The 13,376-nt window shown below is 48.4% G+C and overlaps 1 protein-coding gene across 6 annotated transcripts in view; it reads right to left on the bottom strand.

Moving 5' to 3' along the window:
* Positions 1-13,376, bottom strand: part of LOC139048971 (kinesin-like protein KIF19) — a 214,136-nt gene that overhangs the window by 170,582 nt on the left and 30,178 nt on the right. For all 6 annotated transcript variants that reach the window (XM_070523981.1, XM_070523983.1, XM_070523980.1 and 3 more), the window contains exon 2: positions 62-142. In XM_070523981.1, coding sequence (XP_070380082.1) covers positions 62-142 — 81 coding nt within the window. The remainder of the gene's footprint in view (positions 1-61; positions 143-13,376) is intronic.

Here is a 13,376-nt window from a genome sequence, read left to right as displayed (position 1 = left end):
GTAGCAGACTGCGATGCAAAGACGTGTGACCAATCACAGGGCTCAAAGGAGGATGACGTACCTTGTCGTCGATCTTGTGAGCAATGCACGTCAGTCCTTTGTCCACCTCCGACGGCAGTATGGGCCGCACCCTCAGCGCCACCTGAAAGGTAGGAAGAAAAGAATTAACAGTGTAGAACAAATGCAAATCAGAAACACCAATCCCCAGAGTGCGGAGACTTACGCCGCAGTCACGCGTTTGATTTCAGTGACCATTGCAATTCGGGGCCCTGACTGGCTCCTTTGTGTGAGCTCGCGGTTGACGCCCATTCTACACTCCCTCCTACATGCATTCAATAGTGGAAACCTCACCCGTATGGAAAGACACACTGCGTATATTCAATAAGCATTGCATTAAAAGGGACCCACGCTCTTCAATTTGTAAACGTTGCTGAGCGTATACCCTTCCAATAACAACAATTTGTGATGGAACCCTGCGACTTCCTGCTTCCGAAAGCGTAGTACCTTCATAAAAAGGAAAGCTTTCATCCGTCTGACAGTATTAAATAGCGTAGAGCTGAACAAATTAAATCCTGCGGTTTTACGTCACAAATCCACGACGTCATCATGATGGGGCATGCTATTATAGTAGGGGACTCCGTAATAATTTTGACCACCTGACATTCTTTGACGTTCTCCCAATGCACGGCCATAGAAATGCGTCTGTCGCGGCCCCGATTCGATCCCACGCCCTCCGGCTTAGCAGTACAACGGCAAAGCCACTACACCACCACGGCGGGTGAAGCTATACAAAGGAAACCTATACGGCTTTTTTCCATATGCGTGTCGGCATTCTTGCACTTGGAGTTGCCAATGTACTAGGGCATCATCGTGCAACTTGCTAGCCTCCCGTTTAGCTCAGATTGTAGAGCCATCGACCGCTGAGCGCGTTGGTCCCGGTTTCGATACCCGCACCAGGACGAACTTTTCTTCCAAATTGCGAAACTTTCTTTTTTAGGAACCCCCATGGGTTTTCTGCGTAGTTTCGTGCTGCCTAGGGCTGGCTGTCGATTATTCCGCTTCGATAAAGTTTCTCCAACATGCGGATTCCAGCAGAACTGACTTGCCAAGTACTCTCAATGTTGGTGCTGCTGTTGTTGCCGTGACCTGAAAACATGGCGCCTTGTTAGCGCGGAACAATCATCAAGGCAGTTGGGATAAGTGCACCGTTTCCCTCACGAACGTTAAAAAAATGACATACCCTTCCCGTACCGGAAAATGGGGTTAAGCGAAGCTTGTCCTGCGTGTACCTGACCTTCGTCATGGTTAAGTAACCCACAGGTAACGGTGCCATCGGCTTCCCGCTACCTCAGCTCGGGATCGTATTCTCGTTGCTGTCGGATTGCCTGGGTTCGGGCGTCTCTAACGACTGGATCGGCGTGCCGATGGCGAGCGCTGTCTGCTCCTCAAGAGTGTCCCAGCCCAGCCAATCAGAACCCCAACAGGAGACGAAATGGACATATCCACTAGGTGGACACTTGCACAACAACCACCAACTCTTCCAGCAGCGTGCTTGCGCGTTGCATCGCGCCAACATTTCGCACCCGCTTTTAGTCAAAGACCGTGCAAGTAGTTCAAGAGCAACGCCAATGCTATCGCTGTCAGTGATTTGCACTTCGTGCGAAACTATTTATCGCCCGCTGCTTGCCACGAGTAGTAGCAGTTAACGCAGGTGCTCAGCGTCCGTTCTTGGGCCACATGACGCGAGCGTTCAGTAATTTTAACGCGACAGCGTTAAGGAGCTCGTGTCGCAGAAAAGCCGGTGTCGTCGGTGTCGGTATCGGCATCGTCGGCGTTGGCCGTGAGCGATAAATCTCAGCAGGCACTTTTTTCGCCATGACGCCGAAAAGTGGTGAAAAGTCAACGCGGTTGGCTAACGCTCGCACAGGCGCATGCGCACACGCACACACGCCATACACGCACGTACGCACACATTCAAGCGTTCGTCGCCGCGTCAACCCGCAGCGGTCACGTGGACTGCGTGGACGTTAAGGAGCGCAAACGAAGCTGCCATATTTGCGGCTGCTCGATCAAAACGCCGTGACATGGTTTAACGCTCATATAGCTTATAGGGCTGCGAGCCTGGAAAGATGTCTTGCGCGTCGTCAACGTCAACTCTTATCCTCAAAGCAAGTGTAATCACGCTTCCACGTCACCAGCATAACTGGCGGCCTCTTTCTTACGACGCCCCGCAAAATCGTGGGTCTCTTTATTTGTTATTGTAATTTATTTCGGTGTCTACGGGAAACACGCTCCACTTTTTTCTGTTCTCTCGTTCGATTCTGTTATGTTTGTTCCTCTTTCTTTCTTTCTTTCTTTCTTTCTTTCTTTCTTTCTTTCTTTCTTTCTTTCTTTCTTTCTTTCTTTCTTTCTTTCTTTCTTTCTTTCTTTCTTCCTTTCTGTCTGTCTTTCTTTCTTCCTTTATGCTTGTGGACGTCTCCGCGGGGACCAGTATCCCCCAAAACTGTAGAAAAATTCCAGTCACGGTTGAGCAAGAGGCGCTTCTGTAGGCACAAGCAATGACCCGCATTCAAATTAGCAAGCACGCTCTGAATATTGTCTTTGTTCGTCGCAATGCCTTTCTTTCCCCTCCATTTTTTTTTATCCATTGACATAGCGTAGGCACACGGTGTCAGCCAATCTGAGCGTATACTACAAGCGTCGAGAGGTCATCGTTCATTCAACCCAACCGCATCGCGACCACAATATTTCTTTTTTTTTATATTGCGAGGGGAAAAAAGGAGGGATAGGCACTGAAACCAAGCAAATGGGCTGGGGACGGGTGTGCCATAGGCTAGGTGCGAGATGGGTTATGCTAATCGCGCCAATCTGTCTCAAATCAGCTGATTGACTAGGGCGTGGGCTCGATCACCCGTCGCGCATTTGGAGGCTGCTCTGGTTGCGCCTTTGTGTGTCGTACGTACGTTTAATCTGCTTCGGTTTTCTTTTTCCACATCGCTTTTTTTTGTTTTTTATTATTCTTTTTTGCCGCACTCCTGTCCTAGATTTCGGACTTCGATGTGAAGGTGGATGACCGAAATTTGTCATTTTTCTTGCGCCGTCCAAGAATACTTTTTATTGATCAAAATAAGGCGACAACCACATGGAGCGTGTATTAGGCGTATCCTTAGCGTGTCATCGACTCACTTATAACGTACGCAGGTGTATTTCTGACCCACATGCTGTGTATTTGCGGCGTATATCCATGGCGTACATCAAGCGTACTTCAAGCGCGTTTATATCGCACTTTCCGCTTATCTTACACGTGTTTCTAGCACATTTGCGACGTGTATCTGGCGTATTTCACGTGTAAAGGAAGGCCGTCCCGACAGTACACTCCACCACAGCACCTAAGCCTTCAGACAACAACCCAAAAGCTGTCGCGTGGTAGTACACCGTTACATAACTTACACCCCTAGAAATGAACAAGGGTGTGAAGCGGTCTGTAATTCACACTGTTACACTCTCTTGGGTGTAAGGGCGTGAGTTATAGATAAGTTTGAACTCTTTTCCCCTTGTGAGGGTGCAAATTATTTTACAGCGTACACGTGCGTTTAAAAGAGGTGTACCACAGTTGGCGTTCGACAGCGAACGCGTCTCGCAACTCCGTTTTGCGAGAGCGCGCGCGACCTTCACACCGTGAAAATGCTTACACCCGTAAGGGTGTTTTCTTGTCGCTCGGGTGACACCCCCAGCCTTAGGGCCTTACAAAAATTTATGGAGGACGACAACGGAGCTGTAACTAGACGTGCGATGGCAAAAGACGTGGTTGATAAACTATGCGATCTTTCCGACAGCCTTGGGCGCACAGAGTTTCATATCTGTCCCCGTGAAATTCTCCTGTCGGTTATTTCTGTGCTCAGTTTCGATGTTGGAGAAGGCGAGGAAGGAACATCGCTTGCTGCTCTAGTCGTTCTAGTCGAGATAGAAGGAGAGACAGCGCCTACGCTGACAGTGAAGGTCGCCTCCTGGCAGCACGGTAACGCGACATTCGAATTTATTCTATAGCTCCTCAAATGCTGCAACAAATTGAAGAATCCTAGCGGCAAGGCGGTGCCTAGACGACGCCCTATGGAGGTTTCCGCGTATAGCCAAAATGTAAAATGGGGCCCGACGAGCGACCCTTCAAACGCAGTCTTTGCTCAAGGGGCTGCGTAATCTCAAATTAGGTATGCCTGTAGAACTAGTCATTTTAGGTGTTCGTTGGTTTTTTTCTTTTTTTTCTTTTGTTTCAAAGTGAGCGAAAAGCCGAACGCTTCTAGAAAGTCGGTCGGTTTATTTAAACGAACGACGCGCTTGAAGGCGCACTTTCGTGTGAGTGTGGATGTTCGGGCATGCAGCGTTTTTTGATTCGTCGCGCAATTCCGCAAAAAAACAAAAAAAAAACAGGATCGCTAACCTCAACAACAGCGGAGGTAGCTCCAAACTTCTTGCATAAGAGCACGTGTGCTTCGAAAGAGCTGCGATAGCTGCAGGCGTTGGACGACAAAAGCGTCCCCCAGAGCGAATGCACGAGAGCACGTGGTGTTTGCATGGGAACCTTTCTGCCTGAGGTGAAACTCCGGCCACCACCGACCAGTGTGTGTGTGAAGTGATTTTTGGAATAATAATAATAATATTTGGGGTTTTACGTGCCAAAACCACTTTCTGATTATGAGGCACGCCGTAGTGGAGGACTCCGGAAATTTCGACCACCTGGGGTTCTTTAACGTGCACCTAAATCTAAGTACACGGGTGTTTTCGCATTTCGCCCCCATCGAAATGCGGCCGCCGTGGCCGGGATTCGATCCCGCGAACTCGTGCTCAGCAGCCCAACACCATAGCCACTGAGCAACCACGGCGGGTTGATTTTTGGAAAGGAAACGGAAGAGGTGAGTGCAGCGCCGTAACTGTCTCTCACAGGAGGGCACCTCAACAGCACTGCACGGGGAAGGGGGAATGGGAAGAAAAAGATGAAGGAGAGAAAGACAGGACGAACGTGGGAAGGGGAAAAAGAAAGTGAGTGCGGGGCTCAGAGCCGCGCTCTCAAGTGCGTCGCATTGCAGTAGTCTAGCAGTGCCGAAAGAGCGTGCTTCACGATGGACGAGTGGGCTGCAGGGAATAGCAGTGCGGTCGCCGTATCGTAAGTCAGTCCCAGTCGCCGATAGACTGTACACAAGTCCGTGCGCTCCACATCGAAGGCAGGGCAGCGAAGTAGTAAGTGGTCGAGCGTCTCCAAATCGGCGCAGTTGCTGCACGCGGGGATTTGGAGACGCTCGACCACGAAAGCGGCCCGAAAGAGCCGAAAAAATGTATTTGCTTTTGCAATCCAGCGCAGCGCCTGAAATGCCTCCGTGGTCACTGAAAGGACGGAGGCTACAGGATAAGCTGTCATACAGCTGCCGAGGTACAACGCGTTGTCATTGGCGAAGGCTGTCGCCTTCAAAAGACCGCTACCAGGTAGCGGGTGGCCTCGCACGTGAAAGGTTCTCGCAGTACTGAACGCAGAAATGGCTCCTGGCTGAAAACGAAGGGGATCTCAAGCGTATGTTCGCCCCTGCGATTGTGACCTCTAAAAGCGAAACAAGACCTTAAGAAAGGAAAGCGTTTTTTGTCTTCAGTTTCAAATGTCCATGAATAAACAGGGCAGCTCACACACGTTTATTCCAAGCTGCGACACGAAATAGGGTTTTTGACCCCAAGATATAGCGTTATTTAGCACAAGAGACTAGTATCAAGCGATGAAATTGTATAAAGCATTTAACATTCAGCACCGCTCGCCCGTGCGTACTGGAACCAGCGCGGCACAAACACAACCAGCGCAGTTTCCAGTGCGAACCAGCGAATTGCAGCGAGAATCAGCGCCTGTACAGCACAAACCAGTGCGCCCCAGCGTCAGGGCAGTGGAACCAGCGTCTCTTCCAGTGTGACGTAACTCTTATCCAGCGTTCTCACTGGTGGTCCAGTGAGTCCCAGCGAGCGTACCCAGTGCGACCCAGCGCCAAAAAACGCGCTGGTTTCACACTGGAAAACGCTGGTTTTTGCGATAGGGGCGGGTACTCACAAACCGCCTTTGTTTCGAATAGAGTTTCGTCCGCCAGTCAGCGTTGCTGACGCAGTGCCTCTCCAGAGGCCTTGTCTGCGTAGCGCTATGCTCATAACTCGCTGGTGGCGTTTCGAAACGACTATGATTGAAGAACAACACTTGGCCCAAGTTTCCATGGTATCGCAACTGGGCGGCCACTGATTAGCAAAATCACACACGTAACGAGCGGATTTCAACATTGGGTGGAGCAGTCTGGACAGGCGGGAAAGAAACAAAAGAAGAAAACGAAAAAAGAGTTGGGAGGGGTAATGGGCGGTGGCGTAGGGCTGACGAAACGCGTCTAAGTCGGCAGGCACATGTGGTCGCTGTGTCCTCGTTCGGTGATCACCGCCGAGAGCCCCTACAAACTTTTTTCGGTCTGCCCACGATACCCCACTTTTTTTGTTCTTGGCACGTGATTACTCAGAGATATCGGTCGGCCTTCGCACTCGAGGCATGAAACAAGTGCAAGTCACTGTCCACGCTACGGTTTCGGCAAAGCCTGGTCGTTATTTATTTTAGCCGAGTTTCTCATTTAGGGTTAGCGCATCTTTTGTACTCCATCGTTGGGGGCCCCGAACTTCCTCTCTGCGCATGCGTACTTACACCCAGTGCTAAACGAGCAAGACGACGACCTAAAAGGAAGTGCCTATGAGCGAAACAATGAAAGAAAGAAAGAAAGAAAGAAAGAAAGAAAGGAAACCATAGTGCTACTTTGACGTCGTCTCGCTGCATATTAAATCGATCACGATGGCCGGATGTTTTGTCACCACCTTTTTTGTCTGGAACTCGTATAAGATGATTAGTGAGGGCGGGGTCACCACTTGCATTTTTTGTTTTTTGTTTTTACTTGTTGGTTCTTCTCGATTCTTCGATTTGTTCGTTCTTCATTCTTGTTCTCAGCACGTTTGTTCCTGGTCTGTGTATCTCTTTTTAGATTTATGCTTGTAATCGACTTTTCTTTTTTCATGACGGGCAGTGCTCAAAGCTTGTTCGGTGTCAGCGCACTACGAATAATACCCGCAGCACCGAGCTAAATATTTCTCTCGCAGAACACGTCAGTCGACCGCTTTTCAGTAACTCTAAAGTTTGTCTGTTACGGCGTAAATAGTTGAGTTCTGTGTTTCCAACCTTATACTAAACGATTCTGGTTGTGCCTCCTGACCTTCCTTCCTTCCTTCAAATTTTTTTTTAACTTATGCGCTTCTGATATTACATTTTTTTTATTGTCTGCTGTTGTTCACGACGCAACTAAGCGCCCACCACACAAGCACTTTTTTATGCGAAGCATATTACGAGGGCTCAACCCAGCTCCTCAGGCGCGGCGGTGACCATGAAATCACGTGACACCGTGACGTCACGACAGAGGAGAAGTGGCTTTGGCTCAACTCTTGCAAGACGGGCTGGGTGGGAATCGAACCAGGGTCTCCGGAGTGTGGGACGGAGACGCTACCACTGAGCCACGAGTACAACGCTTCAAAGCGGTACAAAAGCGCCTCTAGTGAATGCGGTGTTGCCTTAGAAACGCGCTGTTTCTAAGGCGTGCGTCTCTTGCTCAGGCGCACATTTCGTTGCCGCGCCGAACGCTGCTTTGCTCGACGCTCACCGCGTCCAATGCGGGGCGCGTAGTCGCTGCCCTGTAGCCCATTGTCTTACACCCCTTGGCGGGTCGACGGGAACGCTGTCGCGTTCCACTCTTGAAGGCGAAGAAGTAATGCATGAGTTGTTTCTTCGTCTAGCCGAACCAAATATAGCCAAGCAACAGCAGTTCACCAGGCTAAACAGTGGTTCAACAACTAAAATAAAGGCTAGTATGCTTCGCATCCTGGGCTTAACCTTACCTAAGCCACAGCCATTTTTTTTTAATTTCTTCGTAGTTGGAATGGAGACCCTGCGAGTGAAAACCAAAGCCGTGGCCTCCACTTCAACCACAGTATGCGCCGCACCCACTGAACCACCAACGTTGGCAGTCGATTAAACAAAGAAACTATCGATCGGTCATTCGCAACGTCAACTGGTGAGCCGAAGGGTCCGTAGCAGCATCAGCCATTCTCTCAATCACTCGATCAATTTGACCATACGCGCTCATCAATAACCTGATCGACCTACGAATCACGTAGGCCGAGCAAGTGCTACTATACCCTCCCTCGTCTGACGTCGGATCGTTCGACTCGGTCGAATGATGCCGAGCCCAGGGACCTGTTGCTTTCTAAACATTGCCTTGAATATTTATTTGGTGCTCGGACATTGCCCGCTTAGCACTGCCGCGCCTATCGTTTATGGCGGAGCAGCTAGGGTATGCGCGACAGAAACGCTCCGTTTATCGACGTCTCAGACTCAGCTTGGGCGAGCCGCCAAACGGGGCCTGTACTGGTCGTTGAGGCGAGTGTTGCTTAAACAATGACCTCCGAGATTCAGCGCTGTGGTCGTGAGAATATATCGAGCGCTAAATATCTCTGAGACGATGCTTAACTCACAGAGTTTCGCACTAAGATTACTGGACGCAAAGTCACAGTGGGGATCCGATTGTTCTGCCATGATTGAAATCGTGGCTACAATAAATGTTTTCTATAATTTGCATAGATTTATTTTAAAAAAAAGTGCGTTATAGCTTCCTGTACTGCTCTTTGCGATTCAAAAGCTGGTTATGATATCGCAGCCCACGTCGACGGCTTCCGCCGAGTCAGAAAAACAAATCTTCGAGGCCGTGTATTTGCCTATTGCAGGGACCGGAAGTCATCGAGAGTGCCCGAAACACCGCATCACCGCCATGTATTGAACTTCACTTGTTGAGAGGCGTGCTAGCCGCAGCAGCCTCCGTGAGAAAAGCCAAAGGTTTTGCAGACACAAACTATTCTTTTATGCGAAGCATATTACGAGGGCTCAACCCAGCTCCTCAGGCGCGGCGGTGACCATGAAATCACGTGACACCGTGACGTCACGACAGAGGAGAAGTGGCTTTGGCTCAACTCTTGCAAGACGGGCTGGGTGGGAATCGAACCAGGGTCTCCGGAGTGTGGGACGGAGACGCTACCACTGAGCCACGAGTACAACGCTTCAAAGCGGTACAAAAGCGCCTCTAGTGAATGCGGTGTTGCCTTAGAAACGCGCTGTTTCTAAGGCGTGCGTCTCTTGCTCAGGCGCACATTTCGTTGCCGCGCCGAACGCTGCTTTGCTCGACGCTCACCGCGTCCAATGCGGGGCGCGTAGTCGCTGCCCTGTAGCCCATTGTCTTACACCCCTTGGCGGGTCGACGGGAACGCTGTCGCGTTCCACTCTTGAAGGCGAAGAAGTAATGCATGAGTTGTTTCTTCGTCTAGCCGAACCAAATATAGCCAAGCAACAGCAGTTCACCAGGCTAAACAGTGGTTCAACAACTAAAATAAAGGCTAGTATGCTTCGCATCCTGGGCTTAACCTTACCTAAGCCACAGCCATTTTTTTTTTCGTTGTGTGTTTTCCAGGCAACAAATAAATCACGACGCTTCGGAGTACGGCTTTCACAATATATAGATTAAGTGACACCAACAATATTCGTATCCGTACTTGCAATATAAGCTAATTTTTGTTCGTCATGTTCAGAGAACCACTCATAAGTAGAAATCAGGCACTATGTTGTACCAGTTGTGGCGATGTAAACATTTTTCTCGAAAAATGAGCGCCATCAAAAGTTGACAAACCACACAGGTTGAGGTCACCGACTAAATATGGTAACAGTAACAAAAAAAAAGGCACTAGCATCGCATCAGCAGCACTTGTGCGAACGCTAAAACATTTTCTACTCGCGGTACAAGACGACAATGATTTATATTGGCACGTCCATCGAAATGAGGCTGTGACAAATAGCTTGGTTGGGCTAATTACTATTACATACATGCATAGCAGTCTAGCATTGTGCGTATCTCTCCTTGGTCTTTTATATCAATTAAAAACCTCTGTCTTCTACAATTACACGTGCCAGCAATGATTGCGGTTATGCCGGTCTGCCAATCTTTTTGCTGCTCTTTTTCCATCAATGCTCGAAATGACGCTTGCTTTGCTCGACTGCTGTCCAGTTTATGCTTCCATTTGTTTTATGATCGCAGCGCTTCTGGAAGCTAAGCGTTCCACACAGGAGTTGCTGGATGAACATCTTGGCATTTCATTTGCTGAATCGCTTCCTGACGTTTTCTGTAGCAGACACACCTCATCCGGTTGCGAAAACTTGCTCCGGCACCTTATTGACCTAAGGAAGCCAGCTAAGGCCCCAAATAAGTCACTGTCCCTTGCATGATTGTACAAAGACAAACTAAGTTTGCCTCCTATTTCATTTTTGACGTATATGTAATTCACCGTGGTCTTTCCTGTTTCCATTTTTTGCATCGAATTTATAGCCTCTGTTTCTCTCACTTTCCTTTTTTAATTACTCAACGTTGTCTAGATCTAGTTTCGATTGCCCTGTAGTTGGTTGCCAGCTTTCTTCACCTCTTTCCTCCATTCCGTGCCCATGAGGTGCAGATATTGGGGCACATTTCACGCCCAGTTATTTTCACCCACGTTCCTGGCTCTTTCGTCAAAACTAATTTTGCTCCGCAATTGATCAACTTCAAGAAAAGCCCTAACCCACGTCACCCAGCACGGTGTCGTTTGTGGTTTTATCGTGGGCATCCAAAGCCAGTCGCCCCACCGCCCCTGCGGTTGATCTCCAACCCCGACAAGGACTCGGACTTTACGCGCAGGATGGCATTTGTGAAAGTTAGCACTCGCACTATTACTGCGTTACAGCTTATGCAAAGTGCTCTGTGTTTCAGTATTGGTGAATTCCACTTGACTTTCATCCACAGATTATTTTGGTGGATGTTTCAGTAAGTCTTACCTTAGTTTATGCATACACCCAGGCATTGATATCGTTTGACTGTATGACTTGCTGTTGAATTTATGTCAGGTCATTACTCGGTCCTTTTCGCTGATAACGCACTGACTACAGTCCTCAAAAGAAACTGTGCAGTATGACTACGGCATAAAACAATTTTTTAGCACGATTCCCTCGCTACTAGGATAACGGGGAGCTAAAGATTGAAATTAGCGTGTTGTGCAGCCTACGCGTAGCACTCAAGGCCTGTGGTGCAAGAACAATTTCACCCGAAATGCATCAAAATGAAGAGTGCGTTCCTGTATATATGCGTGTGCGTGACCAACATTGGGGCCGAACAAGTAAAGCGTCAGCCTAGAATACACGTTTAGACAAGAGGATTTGTAGCCGTCAGGGCCAAGAGGACTTATCGACGTCAGCTCTCCAAGAAAAGCAAGTCTTCCGAAGCGCTGGCTCCAGGCTATATAGCGCTTCCCTCATTCACAAGATATCGATCAACTAACGCCTTCCAGTTCCTGCGTCCCTAGCTAGCTGTCTCATATTTCGTCGGGTTGTGCGTGTCAAACGCGTGAACGCATGTGTCGGGAGCTTGACAACCGACAAGCAAGGCTGATAGACCCTTACATAACATCACGCACTGCCAACGTTTACGTTTCAACTGGTCACGTCAGACGTCCTTGGCCCGCAGCAGTTTTCCAGTTGGCTTTGTCTTCCAGCAGGGCAATGCAAAAAGCGGTTTCGTTTTTTGTTGTTCTCCTGCACGACGCGTATCGACCAGCCGTTCGCGTGCCATCGGGCGATTAGGAAATCCATCCGGGTGGGTCCGACAAAAAGCGGGCGCCGCATAAGCATGTATAGGCGGCTTAGAGCTAAATGGGCTGCACATAAAAGGAAAGCGATATTGGCTGAACGCGCAAGAGGAGAGGTGGAGAGACCGTGATGGTCCATTCGCGTTACTGCAAAACGGTGCAGCACTGTGGGAACTATAGATGTCATTTCAGCAAGTGATAGACCGATAGTTGTTAAAAAGCAGATAGATGTACAGACAGGTGGAAGTATACCGATAGACAGGGAAGAAGAGGCACCGCGAAATTAAAGATATATAGATTGCGAGATAGACGGACGGAAATGTAGATACACATCTCGAGAGATAATAAATCGATAATGGATGATAGCGAGACCGACAGACTGGCTCAAAATAGAACAGATGACGCTAGCGCTAATTAGCTTAATACACGATAAAATAACTAGATAGTGAGCTACTTAAGGAAAAGCCTCCTATCAAATTATTTGTATGCTACGTTTAGAGGTGGTATTTGCGTAGGAGAACAAAAGCCTGTAATAGTACCTAGGCAATTTCAACTCTTAAGTGCTTACGAAAACAGTGTGTCTGTGTTCCACTTTCCACGAAATTGTTTCCCATTATCGACTAGGCAGGAGGACATTTCCACCCCCTCACCCCAAATTGAACAAACCTCAGGCTACCACACTCAGACTCCTGCAAACCCGTTCGTATCCCACTCCTCGATCCCTTAACAAGATAGATCCTGAACACTCACAGTCGTGCCCCAAATGTGGTCATGGCTCATGCTCTTTTGACCACATGCTCTGGCTGTGCCCCGCCCTTAACGCCTCTCCACCCATCACGAGAGAACAATGGCAGGAATCTCTCAAGAGCAGCAACCTCCACTTTCAACTCCAGGCTGTCCAGAGGGCCCACGACATTGCGGCGGGACTTGATCTCCCGGTCACATCGTGGGCGGAGCCACCGACTTGCTCTTCGGGAGCCTTCGGTGTTGGCTCCCCAAGATCTCAGTCCCTCAGGACTAAAATAAAACTCTTGTCATGTCATGTCATGTCTCTGCCTTGTTCCGGCATGTGAGCTTAACTTAAAGATATGATCGCGCGCATCTCTCACTAAAGATGATACGAAACTAGTGTGGAAGCCTTATGACTACCGTAAAAAAAAATTTCATATGTAAACGCCGCAATAGGGACACCACTTTATGAAGTAATCTTGACTTGCCGAGGTCTTGCTAAAGCACTTTCGATAAACTTCCCGCAATCTTTATTCACAAAAAAGTTATGTAGAGACAATTTCATTAGGCAATGCCTAAATTTTGTATATCGCATCATTCTTTCGCAATGTATTTTAATGTTCAGAGTACAAGTCATTAGTAATTGCCGTAATTTTATTACACGTAGATTTTGGGCAATTTACTAGAACTCCTTTAGGCCCCTTTACAGCCACGTCACATTAACTTCACAGAGCCATCAGTCCACTGCGAAATTATTAACACTAGCATGGCGCTCTTTAGCCATACCTGGCCCTTGAATTAATTCACTAATTAATTATTTAATTATTTATTTAATAAATAAATAATTAATTCAATGGGCAATGCCTTGTCTATGAGATACACGT

Source organism: Dermacentor albipictus, chromosome 8 (genome assembly GCF_038994185.2).
Source record: "Dermacentor albipictus isolate Rhodes 1998 colony chromosome 8, USDA_Dalb.pri_finalv2, whole genome shotgun sequence".
Lineage (NCBI taxonomy): Eukaryota > Metazoa > Arthropoda > Arachnida > Ixodida > Ixodidae > Dermacentor > Dermacentor albipictus.
Note: the sequence above shows the minus strand (reverse complement) of the source record. Positions and strands in the feature narration are given on the sequence as shown.